This window comes from Nylanderia fulva, unplaced genomic scaffold (assembly GCF_048542155.1).
Source record: "Nylanderia fulva isolate GAGA-0341 unplaced genomic scaffold, ASM4854215v1 Scaffold202, whole genome shotgun sequence".
NCBI lineage: Eukaryota > Metazoa > Arthropoda > Insecta > Hymenoptera > Formicidae > Nylanderia > Nylanderia fulva.
Window position 1 is genome coordinate 78,036 of NW_028190267.1, and position 20,972 is coordinate 99,007.

The 20,972-nt window shown below is 33.3% G+C and overlaps 1 protein-coding gene and 2 long non-coding RNA genes across 3 annotated transcripts in view; 2 read left to right on the forward strand and 1 right to left on the reverse strand.

Moving 5' to 3' along the window:
* LOC146723361 (uncharacterized) overlaps positions 1-20,972 on the reverse strand; it is a 43,839-nt gene that overhangs the window by 6,443 nt on the left and 16,424 nt on the right. The gene's annotated exons all lie outside the window — the stretch shown is intronic.
* Positions 1,232-2,278, forward strand: LOC146723362 (uncharacterized). The gene is made up of 3 exons (XR_014924623.1): positions 1,232-1,510; positions 1,684-2,004; positions 2,073-2,278. It is a non-coding gene; the product is annotated as an uncharacterized LOC146723362 (long non-coding RNA).
* On the forward strand, positions 2,550-4,468 carry LOC146723363 (uncharacterized; the record flags this gene model as incomplete). Its single annotated transcript, XM_085482435.1, has 1 exon — positions 2,550-4,468. A coding segment is annotated over one exon (1,737 nt), but the record flags the coding sequence as incomplete, so codon positions are not given.

The window sequence follows — 20,972 nt, forward strand, 5'->3', positions numbered from 1 at the left end:
TTTTCAAGAAATCCTCTATACATCCCATACTGCTCCTCCTCTCTTTCGCTAACTCATCTACTCTTCTTGGCCTCCCTGCCTTCTTTTTTACTTCTTCCTCATCTCCCCTCTTTCCCCCTTCTTCAACCATCCTATCTCTAGTAGTCTCTATCCTCCTATCTCTACTATTCTCTTCACTAACATTCTTTTCCTCCTTATTCATTTTTCTCTTATCGCTTTCTTTCTTTGATACACTTACTCTATGTTCTAATTCGCTCCAACTCGCTAGTGAATTCCCTAGTGAATTCCCTATTGAATTCCCTATCTTTCTATCTGCACCTGCTCTCTACACCTACTCTCTTTCTTCCACGTGTCTACGTGTCCACGTGTCTCACCTTTTCCTGCTTTCTATTTACTAACTCCTTACCCCTTTTCCTTCTCCTATCCTTTCAATCTATCCTCCTCTTTTTCCTACGCCCTCTCACCTCCTATCTCCTATTCTCCTCACCCCTTTTCTCACTCTTTCCTCACAAATACCTGCCACGCTTTCACACACCTGTCACTCACACTCTCACCGGAACCGGAAGCCAATATATTTTTTATATTTAATAAATTTTATATATATATATATGCATATGTAAAATATTCTCTCTCTCTCTCTCTCTCTCTCTCTCTCTCACACACACACAACGGGGGCCAAATCTCTCAAATTGGTCTCATGATCAATTAGCCTGGATTCGCACCAGGGGCAAAGTCTGTTGGTAATGTCAAACAAATTTAGCCTGGACTTGCACCAGGGGCAAAGTCTTTTGGTCGAGTCTACAAAATTTAGCACGGACTCGAACCAGGGGCAAAGTCTTTTGGTTCAAGTCTACGAAATTTAGCACGGACTCGAACCAGGGGCAAAGTGTGTCGGTAAGGGGCAAAGTCTATCGCACGAAGATGGCGGTCTCTTCTTTAGGCAGGCCTTTGGCGATCTGTCTATTAATCTGTGTCCATGTAATATAAGGCAATCAAAACAGACGGAACGGAACGCGCGGAAATGCGGGACTCTAGTAAAGTTTAGTTACTTTCTCTTCCGCGTTTCCGCGTTTCCGCGTTTCCGCGCGTCCATGTAATCGCACCCTTAGTAGGCACCTTTATCCGATAAATACTATAATTATCTATACTTTCCAAATTCCTTCGAATTCCTTGTTAGCACGATCGTATCGCGAGTATGATTCTTTCTGGTTTACCGCGTTATCCTTATGCGCGTACGCATGCGTTCCACAACGCATGCTCAACGCGCAACAGTTTGCATATCACCTCGTTATCACGTGGCTCTATGTTTTTGTATACATTACATCGATGGTTTTGAAACGAAGTATTGAGAATAATGAAACGAGGCCCTTATAAAGAACATTTGAAAAGGACTGGCGACCTTCCTCTATCGACAGACTATTCTCGAAAGAAAAGACGAGTTGGTGTTGGTGAATGTAGTACGGGCGAGAGAACGACATACAATGAAGAGGTTATGTCCCCTGATGCACGTGTAAGTACATAATAAATAATTATAAATTTGCATTTTCTAAAATATAATTGTAATATTTGATTTACTTACATGAATTTTGAAGTTATAATTTTATTGACATATGTTTTTCTTTATATGTTAAGTATTTGCAATTTGTATATATATGTATTTTGACACATGAATATTATGTGTAGAATGGACTACCGTTTGATGATCTGCATGAAAATGAAGATTATGTAAATCAACAGGAACTACTAGACCATTTATGTATTGCAAATCTTGATAATATTGATGATAGTAATTCATCGGTTTAAGAAATTGATGACAGTGACCAGCAAAGTGATACAAGCATAAGCGATGATAATAATGATTATGACAGTATTGAAGAGCACAAATCATCAAGTGTTAGCGATTTCAATGAAGGCTCCGAGAATTTCGAATCAGATCAGGATGAAGAAAATTTTGAAGATGAAAATATTAATGTTGAAAAGCGTTGTCCCAATCATGACGTACAGGTAAACAAATAAATTAAAGTTATTATTACGCATACAATATTTTTAATAATATTTAAAAAATATTACAGTGCCGACAAGTTTTATATGAGGGCTGCGATTTAACAAAAGAAGAAAGTGTACTTCTAATAATGAGTGTAGCCTTACGTCATCATTTCACTGATGCAGCATTACAATCTTTCATCCAAACCATTGATTGTCATCTTCCTCGCACATGTCACGGTTCGAAATATCTATTTTGTAAATCTGTACCAAAGCAGACTTATCATGTATATTACTTTTGTCCACAATGTATACTTATTTTACATGTTGACAATGACTGCATTACTGTAAAATGCGATAATTGTTCTGAGCAGTATAACCCATCACAGCTCAAAAAAGATGGAAAATTTTTTATATATATACCGCTGAAAGAGCAACTAATCGAGTTAGTTAATTCTAAGGTTTTTATGCAATTTCGACAGGAAAACGAAAAGGAAAGTGACGTTATCAATGGTAAAGTGTACCGTAAACTGAAAAGAAAAAATATTATAGGGTAAAATGACATTATTCAATGGAATACAGATGGCGTACAACTTTTTAATTCTTCCCTATCTTCTTTATGGCCAATTTTGGTAACAATTAATGAATTGCCTTATCGTATTCGAAAACAACAAATATTGCTAACTGGTTTATGGTTCCAATCAAGTAAACCTCCAATGAATGTTTTTCTCCAACCTTTTCTTGAAGAACTGATAGATTTACATTTTAATGGCTTTGAAAGCACGACATTCATTCACCAAGAACCAATTCTTATAAAAGTCCATACATTGCTTGCTCCGGTTGATTCTGTTGCCAGATCAGCCATTCAGGGTATAAAGCAGTATAATGGAAAGTATGGGTGCCCATATTGTTATCATAAAGGAAAACAAATTTGTATAGAACAAAATAGGCGAAAACGAGTATACTGTGGCAATATATGTACTTTACGTAAACAGAGCCATTACGTGCGTCATGCTGAAAAAAGTCAAGAAAAAAATAAACCAGTTAAGGGCGTCAAATGGCCATCAATTGTTACACTTATACCACTGTTTAACGTCATTTCATCATTTCCGCCGGAATATTTGCACAGCCTGGCAGAAGGTGTAATTAAACAATTTTTGATGGCATGGTTTGATTCTAGCAATCGTGAGAAAGATTGGTCCTTACGTAAGCACGAAGTGCTCTTTGATAAAAGATTAATGAGCATGAAACCTACCTCCGAAATAACTAGAACACCTCAATCAATAACACAACGGAGATTGTGGAAAGGTGCAGAATACAAAAATTTTGCTTTATATTATTCTCTCATATGTTTAAAAGGGTTAATGCCAAATAAATATGTACAGCATTGGTTGTTACTAGTTTACAGTATGCATGTTTTTCTAAGTACAACAATATCTCCTAATAATTTTATCATAGCTACGTTTGCGCTCCAAAAATTTGTACTTGATACTGAAAAATTGTATGGAGCAATGTTTATGAACTACAATATACACTTGATGTTACATATTCCAAAAGCTGTAAAACAATTTGGCGCTTTGTGGGCATGGTCAACTTTTCCGTATGAAGATTTTAATCATACTATACAATCACTTTTTAACGGCACTCAATATATTCCGGAACAAATCTGCAAATTTTATTCTCGTATAAGATACGTAAAACAAAGTTCAGTTTTTGATCAGCCTAATTGTAGTAAAAAAGGAAAGGATCTTTTTGATTCTATTATAAAAGAATGTCGAATTAAAAGATGCATGGAATATGGAAATTCTTTGCGAGCATTTGGTTCTGCAATTATCATAGAGTTATCATTAATAGAAAAAATAACTGTCGAACAATTTTTGGGAGAATCAGTTAAAAACAAAGCACTAGCTTATCAGCGATTTATATACCAAAATATTCTCTATCATGGTTCCAATTGTACTCAACTAAAAAAAAGATGTAACAGTACAATTTTAACTACAGATAGATCGTTATTAGATATTCAATATCTATGTATAGCAGAAACATCAGCAGGCATAAAAAAACAATTGTTAATTTGTAAGGTATTGCAAACACTGCGTGGTGATGAAATATGTAAAAATAGGAATATAACGTCAAATCTTTTCTCTTACGTTGTAGAAAAAACAGACATTATTAAATGTGTATTTCCTTCTGCGATTAGAAAGAAATGTATTAATATTCCTGTTTATTCCACAAACAATATTAATTATGATAATAATAAGCGATGCATAATACCTCTTGTAAATAATATAGAAACTGATTGAATTATATAAATAATAAGAATTATGAAATAAGTTTATAATGAAAAATGTAAATGTAAAAAACATATGTAAAAGTAAAAATGTAAAAAAATGTAAATTTAAAAATCTATACATGTAAAGCAATAATTGTTTTAACATTTGTATTAAAAGTCTTTTCTTCCAAATAAAAAATAACGTTGATAGTATGTAACTTATTGTACGTTATTCACTTTGTGACATTGTAAATTTTAACATTGTAAAAAATTATTTATTGCAGAAAATATGGAACATTAATTTTTAAATATTTTAGACATTAAAAAACGTTCAATAAAATCTTTCGTAAATAATTAAAATAAATAAAAGCAAAAACTTATTAAATATATAAATAATAATTTATACTATATATTTATAAAACATTTATTTTTTAATTAAATTTACATTATTCATATATAAAAACACCTAATATTATTTGTATCTTTGCAAAAATATTTTGCTGCTTTATTTGAAAGAAATATTTAAACCTTCTAGCATAACAAAATTTTAAAGTTTTTATATTTGCAATAACATTTTCAATATTTCTGCTTATATTATATAATAGAATTAATCATGAGCGACATCCAGTAATATTTGCGTGTAATTTGTACCCTCAGTAGTTATTACATATGCAGTGATCTTTCTAGTGATACCCAACAGGCGAGTAATATTCGTCTGTATTCCGTTGCTAGTAATTATTATAGAGGCAATAATATTCGTCTTGATAATTACAGAGCCATCAGTAATAATCACACAGCCGCGTGTAATAATCACACGGCCGGCAATAGTTCCTTTTCGTAAGGGTTAGCATGTCAAATGCCGTGGGCCCCACGTAATGCAGCAAATACGGGACCCTAGCCTGGTCCTTGATTCCGAAAATCATAAAGGCTCCTTGAAGGCGTTGCAGCCATCTTTTCCACGTCGTATTCGCCGAGTCAAATGCTTCGATTGCAAGAGACCTGGGTATGGTAGCCTGTGCCATGATCTGCCCCTAAGCGGTTTTAAAATCTTCGCTCCACAATTTGGATTTTGACTTACGTCCTCGTATGACAGCGTTGCCATTATCCTCGTATCACGACTCGTAGCACGAGCCGTTGTAGCCCGGAGCACGTGGCGATCACGCACCGATCAGTCGAATCCGCCGCAGCGACGAAAATACGTCTTGCACAAATAAATCTTTCTACGTACGTGAGATTAGAATAATCCCATCCTCGTCGCCAAAATTGTTGTGTATGTGAGGATCACCAAATAACAATATTCAGTATATTGAAAATAGATTTACTTTAAACAGAAAGTCCGTTAAACGGGTACAGTATTTTTCGCGTGTGTGTCGCTCGACTGCTCCGATATATCTCCGCCCTTCGAGCTCCCTCCTGAGGGCTCTTCCTTGTCTTCTCGGCATCGCTATCGTCACGCACGTGTCGTGAACTTATTCGCTGAGCCTACACGCGTGCGCGTATTACTTTAAGCGCGCAAATATAATAATCTCACGCATATCTAACAGCAAACATCGAAAAAAATATGACCATGATTTCAAGTAAATGGAACCTAGGATTTTGCATTGTGAAAAACATAGAAGGAAGAGAGAATTAGCGGAGATGTTTTTTATTAAAATATATAAGAATAACATTAATTTGCAAAAAGACACAGAAAATCTAAATCTGATTTATGATAAGTTGATCCACAGTATATAATTGTCTATTTATTTATTTATTTATTTCGTTGTATTGTAGAACTTTGATATTATTGTGTTTTTAACGTTTGACTTAAATTGATTTACTTGTCTCCGGTTTAACATTAATAATTTTACTGTTGTCTAATCAACATCTTGAAAGGTACATTACATTATTTTTATATTATTTTAAATTTCTTTGTTAACAACTTTGTAAATTATTGTTTCATATCTTAATCATTGTATATTTTTATTGTGCAGTTACACTTGAAAAGGACCCGTACTTAAGGGTCGAAACCTAGTGTTTCTAATTAAATTGTACTGGCCAGTTAGGTCGAAATTTCAATAAATTTGTATGATTTTAATATATATTGCAATTTTAATTTTTCCCTGGTACAAGTTTCTACTTTCACTTGGCACAATTTTTTTTTTATATCATTACTTTTGTAGTAAAATACTACATGGGTTTACAATGGATAATTTTTCATACAATTCTCTACATAAGTTTACAATGGTTTATTTTGCATAGAATTCTCTACATAAGTTTACAATGGTTTATTTTGCATAGAATTCTACATGGGTTTGCAATAATTCATTTTTCATAGGATTCTACATGGGTTTGAAATGGGTAATTTTTTGTTACTGGCCGTTCCCTGAGCGCCGTTAACTGGGCGCCTTTTTTTTACCTTTTTTTTAAAAAGGTAAGTTTTTAGAGATTATATCATTCATTGTATATGATAAACATCTAAATAAATGAGCAAAAAACCCGTCACCACCTCTGTCATATTTCAAATTAAAATTTGAGTTCACAATCGATGTTATATATCGATTTTTACCGAGGTAAGAGTTGTGCGATGTAAAAGACTGATATCTTTTTGTATCAAATGAGTCTGACGATGAAAATAAAATAGCTAATTCACAAAATATTCTATTTTGCTGACTTTTTATTATTGTTTCACTGCAGATTGGCAAGATTTATGAGACAGTTCCTCGAAATTAAACAAGTTTATATTTTATTTTAAAACAACAATCATATATCAGGAGACGCGGTAGTGTTTCCGGCCATGTTCAAACCCTAAAAGACCTTAAAAGACACTACAAGTCTCCTTATCCTGCACCATCAAAGTCCATTTTTTGGGGGTGTAGAACTACTAAAATATAAAAAATTTTGAATTGCACGTAATATAAGCTGAAAGGCGGCATCGCCACGAGTAATTTGAGCCAAGAAAAAATAAAATCGGTCAAGCCGTTCTGGAGATACAAGCGGTCAAAAAGTGACGTTTTTCATGAAAAATGAAGTAACGTCGTCTTCTTCTTCTTCTTCTTCTCTGTCCGCGTATAAATCTCTTCTCACCTTTCACTCACACCTCCTTCAACTTCCACCCACCCCTTTCCCTCCCACCCCACCCTTACCCCCAACCCCACTCCCACCCCCATTCCCACCCCTCTTTCGCCTCTTTCACCCTCTTTTGTCCTCTCTCACCCTCTTTCACCCTCTTTCACCCTCTTTCACCCTCTTTCGTCCTCTCTCACCCTCTTTCACCCTCTTTCGTCCTCTTTCACCTTCTTTCATTCCCTCTCACCCACTTTCGTCCTCTTTCACCCTCTTTCGTCCTCTTTCACCCTCTTTCATTCTCTCTCACCCTTTTTCGTCCTCTCCTCACCCTCTTTCATTCTCTCTCATCCTTTTTCACCCTGTTTCGTCTTCTTTCACCCTCTTTCATTCCCTCTCACCCTCTTTCGTCCTCTTTCACCCTCTTTCGTCCTCTTTCACTCTCTTTCGTCCTCTCTCACCCTCTTTCATTCTTTCTTACCCTCTTTTACCCTCTTTCGTCCTCTTTCACCTTCTTTCACTCTCTTTCGTCCTCTCACCCTCTTTCATTCTTTCTCACCCTCTTTCGCCCTCTCTCACCTTCTTTCATTCTTTCTCACCCTCTTTCGCCCTCTCTCATCCTCTTTCGACCTCTTTCACACTCTTTCGTCCTCTCTCACCCTCTTTCGTCCTCTTGCACCCTCTTTCGTTTTCTCTCACCCTCTTTCGACCTCTTTCGTCCTCTTTCACCCTTTTTCGTCCTCTCACCCTCTCTTACCTCTTTCACCCTCGTACGTCCTTTCTTACCCTCTTTCGTTCTCTTTCACCCTCTTTCGCCTATCTCGTCTTCTCTTACCCTCATTCGTCCTCTCTCACCCTATCTCCAAAAAATCATAAAAATGAAAAGGTCAAGCCATGTTCAAAAGAAGGTCCTCAAAAATTTAAACCTAGTCTGTACAATGAAAAATAATTACTCGTAATTCCAGAGTTCCAATTTGTTAATATCGAATAATGTATTTGTTTCAAGTAATGGCAGTAGAGTCAAATACATACCTACGTATATGCAGTTTTTGCTGTTAATTGTACTTGAACGAAAAAAATAATTAAATGATTTAAATATAGCACATTTTAAATCAAGAAACTTATATAATCGAACTCTGTTTAGGAAAAGGTAGAACATTTCATTTGCCTCTGCCTTTACAAGAAACATTGGATAAGGTATGTCCTCCGGAAGATCCTATAAATTTGAATCACGAGTTGCACATTCTCGTTCGAGGTATACCCAAGAAATCTAAAGTGGTTTGGGAAAATTTGGTAGATATTAATAAAATGTATAAGGCTTTACAATGGTTGAAAGAAAATAATCCTTATTACTCGAAAATTCGTTTTCCAGCGTCATCTGATGATCTATTAAAGGATAAGTTACAGGAAACAGAATATAGGATTGTCGATGAGGAAAGCGACAATGACGAAATAAATGAGGTGGTTGAGGAATTACCAGCATTGAATTTGTACAATGTACAGCAAAACAAAAATAATAATGATCAAACCGTTTTAAAACGTACGGCTTTTCTCACACAAATCACTGAACATTCGGATATTAATGATCAGTATACAATATACCCAATACACGCGAAAAGAATCGATAACGAATCTGCATTGAAGCTTTATCAAATGGTGAAAATTAAAGATTTTCCAATGGATAATCGTTATAAATATCTGGATGTCATGTGTTTCCCTGATTTATATCCTGATGGTGTCAATGGACAACGAGAAGATAGAAACTTTGCACTGCCGGAATATTTATTTATTAGAACACGATTGATGTCGAAACATAGTAGATTCAGGTTGAATCTGCAGTATCTGTTCTTCCTTCTCAATGATGCTAACTACCAACAGTTGAAAAGTGGTATCTATTATACGATGATTGTTACTAACCCACGAGAGAGATACACTGCTGGTAGATACTTGAACGAATTGAAAGGTTACCAATTAGAATCGAATTTAATGAGTATTTTCGCAAAATTGAGAAATACGGATCAATTTTGGCGACAACCGTCCAATAATGTAAAATGCATGACTTTGCATTACGGTCCAGCGACGTGGTTTTTGACTTTGAGTCCTAGTGAATGGAAATGGTCCGATTTGGATGAATATTTACGAGATATGAATCCCGATAAAGAGAAGTTAGGCATCAGCGAACTAATCGCATACGATCCTGTAAGTACTTCTAGATTCATGTGCATAAAATTCAAAGCCATGATTGATTTTATTTGTTCGTCCGATAATCCAATAGGAAAGGTTATTCATTACTTCTGGCGACTGGAATATCAACGTAGAAGTATCCAGCACATGCATTGTATGATTTGGATAAAAGATGCTCCAGTATTAGGAAAATTGCCGGATGAAGAAGTTGCTACGTTTATTCAAAAATACGTAACGTGTGAAATTCCAGATGAAAATGTTTCGCCAACGTTGTACGATACGGTAATAAGTAATCAGAATCATAAACATAACTCGTATTGCATGCGTACGAAAAAAAACGGAAACTAATATATACAGAAAGTGTCGGTTCGATTTTCCTTGGCCAGTTACTGAGAATTTCGTTTTAAGAGACGTTATCACTTCGATAGTCGGTAGAAAAAATTTACGCAGTAAGAGCAGATTGTACGATCTTCCTCGCAAGGAGTCGGAAAGGTTTATGATTATAATCCGTCTATCAAATTAGCCTGGGAGGGAAATATGGACATACAATTTATTAGAGAAAAATCAGAGTTTTTAAACTCATATTTAACAAAATACACGACAAAGTCGGAAAAATGCAATACAGACTTTGAAGTGATAGATTCGAATAAGTCGGCATCAAAACTGTGGAATTTTGCAATGCGTGCATTAAATAACAGAGAATGCGGTGCTTTAGAAGCTGCGGATACACTATTAGGGAATCCCTTGTACGGTACGGATAATGATACCATGGTCAAATGGATCAATGTTAATGAGGTGAGAAATAGAAAAGTTAAAACATTTAATGAAATTTAAGCTCTCGATGAAAATTCTACAAATATTTACTGTTCGTCACTCATCGATGATTATTATCCAAATAGACCTTAGGAATTAGAATCATTGAATTTGTACGATTTTGCCAGATTCTGGGAAATTACGAAACAGATGTCAAATAATGACGAAGTCAAGTGTTACAAACTGGCATCGGGTTTATTTAAAAAAAAACGAAAAAAAGGTTATTTAATTAACCATTATCGATTTAATATAAAAACTGAGCCCGAAAAATACTTTTACTCGCTGCTTCTTCTGTTCAAACCATGGAGAGATTTGAGTGAACTCAAAGGTACATTCGAGACTTACACGGATGCCTTTAAGAATTCAGAGTCTGTTTTAACGAAGGCAATGAAATATCACGAAAGGCTCAAAGAAATACAGAAAGCTTTTGAGAACGTTGCTGAATTAATCGAGAAGCGCGAAAATGATCTGAAAACAGCAGACAGAGACAAATCCGATGACGATTAACTGGATTGTAATCCGATAGAAACTGACGACGCGATGAAAGATCTGAAAGATTTTGGTAAAATTGACGACCCGATTGATTTATCGCAAATGATGTCGCAATTGAACAAAGACCACAAAAGAGTCTTTGATGGAGTATGCCAAGTTTTACAAGATAAGAATCAGATTCTGCGACTGTACGTAAGTGGCGAGGGTGGTACAAAGAAAAGTTTTCTAATTGAAACGATTAAACATTGGATCAGAATAAGTTTGGAAAAAACGACTGCCATATCTGCTCCCACGGGTATCGCAGCATTCAATATCGATGGCTTGACAATCCATAGAATGTTTCAACTACCGGTTAGTCATGAATCTACACCAAAATATACGCAATTGTCAGACATGGTCTTGAAAACTTTGAGAGACAAATTAAAGAATGTCGAATTATTTATAATCGAAGGAATTACATGTAACAATGCAATGATGGATTTAGGAACGACTGTATTCAGTGATGGTCAAGCCTATGTAGGTTTGTCACGAGTAAGTAAATTGGAAGGCCTACATTTGATAAATTTCAATCCAACATCAGTTAAAGCAAACTCGAGAGCCATTGTAGAATATAATCGACTGAGATCTATATTCAAATCTGAACTGCCACAAATCAATCCGTCCGAGAAAAAGGTTGTGAAAATGTACGATCGTCGATGGGATATCCCTAATATCATTAATGATATGCAGAATTATGATTGTAAGGAACCAGAAAGTATAGTTACGTGGAAAATATATGGCCTTTGCAATAACGATGCTGTTTCGTGTTACGCTAATGTAATATTACAATGTGCGTTTCATTGCGTACGTATTAGGCAACAAATACTGAAAAATAAAGCATCGAATGCATTGATTGATGCTATCTGCGCGTATGGTGAACGTAAATATTGCAACATTCAAGCGGTTAGAAGATCTGTCGGAAAATGCTTCGAAGAACGAACACAACAAGATGTTTCGGAATTTTTTACGGCTCTAATGTCGACGTATTCCGACATCAATGATGTATTAAAACTCGAATTAAAGCACGTAACATGTTGCTCGAGTGTCAAATGTAATTACAATGTAACTAAGCTGGAAAGCAGTAGTTTGGTAATATTACCTATACATTCGACATTAAAAAGGAAAAAAGGTGTCACTCTACAAAGTTTGATTAATGTAGAATTTTCTAAATGGGAAACGATGAACGGCAATTGTAACGAATGTAAGGGCACCGTGTTGAAAAAGAAAACCGTAATTGAATCAACTTTATCCGTCGTAGTAATACAGCTCAATTTATATACTTTTGTAAACGGTGCTTCTAAAAAAATTATCAACAATCAGATTACCGCCGTGCTGACGAGTAATATCACGATTAATAAAAAAAAGTACAAGCTAATAAGCGCTATATTTCACGAAGGTGAAGAAATGAATCGTGGTCACTACACGTGTATGTTGAGAGCTGACACAAAATCGGAATGGTATTACTCTAATGATATGGAAGTGTTCAAGAAAAAATGGCCCAAAGGAGCACAAGGGGCATTCATATTGTTCTTAGAACAGATTAAATAATGGCGCTGTATAAAGGCTGCCGTAAACGCTACATTAAAACATCAACTGTTCTAGCGCTGTATAAAAGTTGCCGTAAGCGCCAAAATAAAATATCGGCTGCTCTGGCGCTTTATAAAAGCTGCTGTAAGCGCTGCATTAAAACGAGTGCAATAAGTTTCTAATTTGACCTAGGCTTCATGACATTTCAAAAAGTATCATCAAGAAAAAAATTATCAGACAGAAATATGTATGTCGTGTTAAAATCGGAGAGACGAAGAAAAATATATGGTTGCGTTCTCACGAGAATGGGCGATGGAGGGGCCCATTCTTTATTTTCAATATTCATACAAGAATATAAATTCATTCTGTTGCAATTGAAATAAATGTGCAATGTATCGTTAAAAGTTATTACAATTATACTAACATTTACATATATGATTAAATAAAATATATATGTATACTATAATATAATTATATATTTTATATATGTACATATATACCATATATTTCAATTATTTTGAACTGTATTGCATAAATTGTTACTTATACAAAGTTATGTGATAAGAATCGAAAATACATATATTTGTGATACTTGAATTACTAGAAAGCTGCTCTATATATCTGTACTTTAAAAAGTAAGTGATATCCTAAAAAAATCATAAAAATGAAAAGGTCAGGCCATGTTCAAAAGAAGGTACTCAAAAATTTAAACGATCTAATAATAAATTATCACGAAAAGTAACTGATATGTTATTCAAGGTGCCAGTTCAAAGTGAACATACGTAAAGTGTATATTATCTAAATTTAGTAATAATATATTACCATGAAAAGTAACTGTGATATTTTATTCAAGGTGCAAGTTCACATTGAATATACATACATATAAGTAAAACTGATTACAATTTGATTCTAGAAAATAAGTGCGATATGTTATTCTTAGTGCACAAAATATAATAGTCGTTTATAGAGATTTGATTTGAAATTCATACTAGCCCGTACAATGAAAAATACTTGCTCGTAATTCCAGAGTACCAATTTGTTAATGATTCAGAAAAATAACATGGCGGCCTGCTCTCAAAAAACTTTCGATGGGTAGAATAAATAATTGAAATAAGAGTTGTGAAAATTGTATAAATTAAAAACCTCCAATCTTTCTTTAGTAAAATTTCGAATTTTCGTATCAACTTCCGATTTGTGTTATACCGTATATTCAGGGAGTAAGTTATTGATCAGAAAACTTTGCCTTGTTGCTCGAAACGGGTGTATATTAAGTAAAATTTATAAATGTACAGTTCTCAGGTCAACTACAATAAAGCTATACGCTTAAAAAGTTTACTGATTATTTGTCGTAATATACAATAAAAAATTACATATTAATTATTCAAGATACAAGTGAGATATAAATATCATTAAAATATACAAAAAAAATTTATCAATTTGACTCTGAAAAGTAAGTGACATGGTTCTCAAAGTGCAAGGTTTCATTTGACTTACAATTTTCTTCAGAAACACAGAAGAAAAAGGTATTTGTATATAGTTTTGTATATTCACTTCGTTGTGTGTAGAGCTTTTAAAAATACGTTGAATCCTTATTCTAATTTAATCTTTTTCTAATGTAATACTTTTCGTACTTCAAATGTTGTAGTAATTATTCTGTAAGATATAAGAGTTTTAACAAGGCTCTGTAATATAAATATAAATTTAACGTATAAGACGGGCAACAAGAGCCAAATCGCGGATGACAATGCGTTATCCTAACGAAACTAAATAATTTTTTGTTAGAATTAAATACCGGTGCACAAGGCACCAAATTTTTACTTGGACACAGCCAAGATTTTAAATATGAAATAATCTCATATTTTGATATATACGTTAAATTTATATTTATATTACAGAGCCTTGTTAAAACTCTTATATTGATACACGCTGGCTTAAAAAATGCGTTTGTTTACCAACATTAATATATATAACAGAGAAAAGTATAAAATCGAAAGGATCTGAATAGCTCAGCTGGAAGAGCAGTCACCCGGCAAGCGAAAGGTCTCGGGTTCGATTCCCGATTCAGCGATTTTTGGATCTATATTTTTCTCTTGCATTCATTTATTTATTTTCCGTAGGCGGGTTAAAAGGGGTATTGAAATTAAATCTCAAAATATGAGATTATTTCATATTTAAAATCTTGGCTGTGTCCAAGTAAAAATTTGGTGCCTTGTGCACCGGTATTTAATTCTAACGAAAAATTATTTAGTTTCGTTAGGATAACGCATTGTCATCCGCGATTTGGCTCTTGGTGCCCGTCTTATACGTTAAATTTATATTCTGTAAGAGCTTCGACATTATTTCTAAATGGACATCGAGAAACATCATAGTTTTTTGAGAGCAGGCCGCCATGTTATTTATCTGAATCATTAACAAATTGGTACTCTGGAATTACGAGCAATTATTTTTCATTGTACGGGCTAGTATAAATTTCAAATCAAATCTCTATAAACGACTATTATATTTTGTGCACTAAGAATAACATATCGCACTTATTTTCTAGAATCAAATTGTAATCAGTTTTACTTATATGTATGTATATTCAATGTGAACTTGCACCTTGAATAAAATATCACAGTTACTTTTCATGGTAATATATTATTACTAAATTTAGATAATATACACTTTACGTATGTTCACTTTGAACTGGCACCTTGAATAACATATCAGTTACTTTTCGTGATAATTTATTATTAGATCGTTTAAATTTTTGAGTACCTTCTTTTGAACATGGCCTGACCTTTTCATTTTTATGATTTTTTTAGGATATATATATCTATTGCATTAATGTCTGTTGTAAATTTTAGAATTAAAGAATACGTTAATAATTTTCCTGGTAATAAGATTGTTGTTTTAAAATAAAATATAAACTTGTTGATAAACTTGTTGATAAATATATACTTGCAAAACATCAATGTGTATGAGAGCACGGACTATACTGTTGAACTAGGGACCGAGTGTTGGAACGTTGGGGAATTCTAGTTACTAGTGAAAAAAGGATTTCTATTAGCAATTCTTTCTAAATTATCTAATAAATTTATCAATTGATCGATTGTAATTTCCCCATTTAAATAGTTGTTAATTAATAAATTCAATAGCGAAAATATAATATTACTCTCAAATTTAAGGTCTTGAGAATTTCTCATGGGGTCTTATTATTAAACAATTATTTAAATTACACGAATTATCGGTTTTCGTGAAGTCTCGCGTTTATCGTGTGCAATGGATCTAGAATGTTATCTAAACAAACGAGAAATTAATCTAAATCGATGTTTCCCTCTAAAACGTCTGTTAGTAGGGCGATAATTATACTTATTATTGTATGAATTTCTTCGTTAATTAATTTCCGATTTTCTTCAATAGTACATTCTGATGACATTTGAAAAATAATTCAAATATTTAAATAACTAGCATATTGATTGGTTTATTGATCGAACACTGTTCTTCTAAGAATTTTATTAGATCTTGGGAGATTTCCTCCTCTATTTCCGATACTAAATCGCACAGTTCTGCGAATAATGATGATTCGAAAATGTCGTCGTTAAAATCAAAAGAATGAGGTAGTTCGTCAATTGAGGATTCGATCTTTGTGTCTGGGAAAGTTCTTTCGTCCGTAAAGAGGGTTTTGTCAAGGGTTTGTCGCTGAAGCCAACGTAAAGTAGATGCGGCGCGATTAGCACGAGTCTTTTTACCCGCTCTATAATTACGTTTTTTTTTTATATTTGATCTTCTGTTTTCGCATCTTCATGAGGCATAGAATGGTAGTAATATATCTAATTTAATAAGGGGATATTGTCAGGGAGATATTAATAAGGAAAATATACTGATGGAGATTGCATCAATGTCGTATTAATATCTTTGTAAATTTACCGCTGGATCCCGTCAATTGTATTTAGGTAGACATTAGGAGAATAGTTAAATATCTAGATAATTAGCATATTGATCAATTTCAAATAAATTGTCTGAACACTGATCTTTTAATGATTGTATCAAGTTCTTACGATGAGTTTGTTTCTGAGAAGTATCCTCTTCTATTTGTGATACTAAATCACACAGTTCTGCAATTAGTAATTGTTCTGAGAATTGGTCTTTTATTGTTTGTACTTCGTCCGTAGGATAAAATTGTTCCGGGAAATTATTTCTTTTTACTTGCGATACTAATTTGTGTAATTCCGTGATTAGTAACTGCTCTGAAGAATTGGTTTCTGAACTAAATTTATTAGATGGTTTGTCTGGCAAGAATTCTATTCCGGAGTCAGGGAAAATTCTTTTGTCTGAGATTGGTGATAACTTTGGGAAGTTGGTTCTGAGATCAAAATAATTAAGAGTTTCTTCTATTAAGGAATTGATTGAATTTGGTAGTTCGAGAGTTGATAATTCAAAGAAATTAATAGATTGGTTGATCGAAGATTCGGTCTCAATATGAGAGAGGGTAACTTTTTCACACAATTTGACGCGAGGTTTATTATCTGGTGACCGTCGCCTGAGCCAACGTAGAGTAGATGCGGCGCGGTTAGTACAAGCCTTTTTCCCAGCCCTGTGATTACGGTTATTCCGACGTGCGATCTTATGTTTTAATCCTTTCATTTATAATACCTTATAGAATATTAAAAAATGGTTATCAATTTAATATAAGGATACTAATGAGAAGGAAGTATTGAGAGAGATTGCGGTTATTGAACCAAATCCAATTAACTAAAGAATTTATCAAAATAATATTTGTTAAATTATTGATCTCCTGGTATCATTTTATTAGAAAAGAGAGAAGTTGAGGAAAATAATCCACGTCAGGGCGGCAAGGCGCGCGACATAGACGATAGTTAAAGGGTGTGGAGGAAACGATCCACGTCAGGGCGGCAAGGCGCGCGACATAGACATTGTACTTAAAGGGTGTTGATGGGAGAATGGCTTTTGGTGCGTTATTCGGTGCTCGGGGCGATGGAAATATGAGAATAAAAATGAAGGGGATTATTAGAGTAATAACAGGAGATCTGTCGTTAAGTTACAATCTATTATCTAATATTGATGTATTTTTTTATTGATAGGACAATTGGATAATGATTCAAGGAAATCTGCGCGACCTTCGAAACTTGTTCGAATTTTATGTAATGTCTGAGTGTTGGATGATCTGTGTGATTAACAGATTCTTACCTTAAAGACAACGAACTCTTCGTAGATCTGTGATGTGCCTGGGCAGTTTCGCTCCCTCGCAAGGACCTCGGTCGTGAGGTGCTTATGGCAAAATCAAGCACTAGGTTGTACGATGCTCTGAAGTTCTTTACGAGTCTCTATGTATTTTTATGCCCACTATCTGCTGTCATTTAATTCTTTATATCTCTCGTTTCTACTTCTTCTCTTTGACTCTTTCCCAAAACTTTCACTCTCACTTTTTATCTCTCTTCCTCCTCACACTATTTTCTCCTTTCTCATTGCACTCTATATTCTCTAATCTCCCTCAAATATCCACACTCACATTCTACGTGTTCCACACGTCTGCACCGGAAACGGAAGTCCTTGAAAAGAATTATTTTTGCTAATTTCTGTTTATGAAAGATATACTTAGCGTTATTTTTTTATATCTTTGAGGTCTTTTCGGATATGTATGTTCAAACGCGATCCTATGATTTTCGTGCGCGACTATTAGCAATTAAATATTTATTCTCATTTGCTATTTATCCGAAAGGGGCTGTTGAATTTAACAGGTTTTATTTTCATTTATGTTCGCTCACGTCGACTTTATTGTGAAATACATGTTCCTTGCGAAGACGATAAATAAAAGTTATAAAATCTCTTGTAAATCAAGCAAATAAGATGTATCAAAGTGATAAGTTACGACCACGGTCTTGTATACAGGTCTTGCAACTCGGCCCAATCACGAGTGGTGGGAGTGACTCCAAGATTGAAGGCATTTTTAACTTTTAATGTTTGCACTTGACGTCGCTGCTATCGACAAATGTTTTAAAAACATAAGCAGAAAGTGCAAACAAAAGATAAACTGCATAGTTTTCGGTTTTCGCTGTGCCAGTGACATAACCGTAAACCGTTTATATTATATGATTGCAATTAATTCGCAACAATGACGAAACCGTGTTGCGTACCAAAGTATATTATATATATTCTAACTAATTCGCTCTGTTTGACCTAAATCTCTCTCTTATTTTGATACACATCTTAGCGCTGGGACAAATAGTCCCTGTGTATTACATGTGATGTGCTCGTGCAATGATTATCCGCTCGGCTCCGTTTTCCCGACAACAACATTCCACTCTCGAAAATAATCGCGCGTATAACAGTCCAAGAGAGGCAGTCAAAAGCGTTCGTGTCGATTTTCAGCATCGTCCTTTTGATTCGATAATTTCGTATCTCTCGTCATCGAGTTATACCTCAATGACGACCACGTTCCTTTCAATGCGCTTATCGGGTGATCCAATGTCAGTGCAATAAATAAAATACTAACGAACTTTAAGTGAGTCTATTCGTTCTTGACCAACAAAGCTACTATACCTTCGTCTCCGTCTTACAATAATTTCATTCAATTGACCGGCGTATTAAAAATATATTAAATATGAGTCCACGTCCTCTAAAAGGACGTGCACGAACAATAAAATTTTAACGTAAAATATGTAATTTACGACATCCCTCGTTTTGAAAACAGCCCTTTCGCCGAAACGCCAAATGAAATCAATTTTGGGTAAAGGGAAACCCCTTTCCCTTTTCCTCGGATTTTTTCAAAGACCTGTAAACAAGCCCGGGGGGTTTTGGGTTCCCGACAACGCCCGTATCAGGCCGAAGGGAAAACCAAAAAAACACGCCAAAGGTAGATCCCGGAAACCGAAATATCTTTTTTTGGCCAAAATTTAAAAATTTTATTTTTAATAATTTGATTATAAAAAATATTTTAAAAGAAGTAAAAGGTTTTTTATAAGAAAAAAATTAATAACTTTTTGGGTTTACTAAAAAAAGGGGGGATACAATTTATGGGTTTTTATTCCTTTTTTTCCATAAATCCTTTTTTTTCCCTTTTAAATAAAATGAATTGTTAATATAATAAGGGTAAAATAAAAGCAAGATAAAATACAAAAGAAGGGTAAAAAAAAAAATTAAAAAATTTGATACTTTTTAAAGCACTTTTTTAGTTTTAAAGTGTCCCCTAAAATACTTTCAGCTTTAAAAAATGCTATTAACGTTTTTTTTTAATTATTTATACATAGTTTTTACTGTAGCAGGAGACGTCGTATTCGGAAAAAAAATATGACGAGTTAAATTGGGGGTTTTGCTTTTATTTTTTTAAAAAATGTTAAAAATAAATACTAAAAAAAAGAATGATACCCCAAAAAAAAATTTATTTTTAAAAAAAAAAAAGTAAAAAAGGGCGACAATTTTTACGCGCCACATAAAAGTGTTTATAAAAAAGTTTTTTTAAAATTTTAAACTGTAAAAATGCTCAAAAGAAAGGGGTCATTTTAATTTTATACAATATTTTTTTGACGGAAAAATGATGAAATTTTTCAAAAAAAAAAAAAACAATAATATACCCAAAAGATTGCGACAATAAATAAAAAAACCCCAAAAAAATCTTTTTTTTAAAATTTTTAATTTTAAAAAATTTTTAACCTTTTTTTTTTTAAAAAAGTTTTTTAAAAACTTGGTGCTAAAAAAACAGCGCTATAAACAAAAACGTATACTAATTTTAAATTTTGAAAATTTTGCAGCGCCCAAAATTTTTGGGAATTTTTAAAAGTTTTTCCAATATTTTTAATAGCAGTCCCCTAGTGCTAAAAAGGAAATTGTAGAAATTATCGACCAAATAGCGAGTAAAAAAAGATTTTTTTCCCCCTTCACGACGTTTCGACCTTTTGGTTGGTCCTTTCAAAGGGGAAAACTTTAAAATTAGAATCTTCGATCCTTCGACCCGGGGTTTTGAAGTTTAATGTTTCGCTTTGCTTTAAAAGAGACTTAAAATAGTTTTAAGAAATGTTTAAATGACAAAATTTATAATAATAAAAGTGGGGTTTAAATTAATTGAAAAATTTTTTAATTTTTCTTTATAGGGGCCACAATCACGGTTTGAAACGTCTTGAAGTTTTAATAAATCATTTTTTTTTTCTCGCTAGTTTGGTTGAAATTAAATTTTTAAACTCCTAAAAATTTTTTTATTCAAATATTTCCCATAAAAAAATTTAAATTTTAAAAAATTAAATAAAAAAAATTTTTATGTAAATCCTATTCATTAAGAAACCTTTTTTTTTTTTTTCGCAAATTTTTTTTTTTTTTGTAAATTTTTTTTTTTTGGTAAATTTAATTATTTTGTACCGTAAAATATATTTTAAATTAAAATGCTTTTTTTGACAGTTTTTTTTTTTAAAATAATGTAACACTGTTCTAAAAATTGTCATTTTAAATTTTAAACAATCATAGTTTTACTGTAGTCAAAATGATTAAATATTTACCAAAATAAATTATATCGAAAACTTGCAACCAAATAAATAAAGAATTTTAAAATTCTATAAATCTTTTATATTAAATTTTATTACATTAATTTTTTTTAATAGGAAAATATTTTAATACCAACAAAATT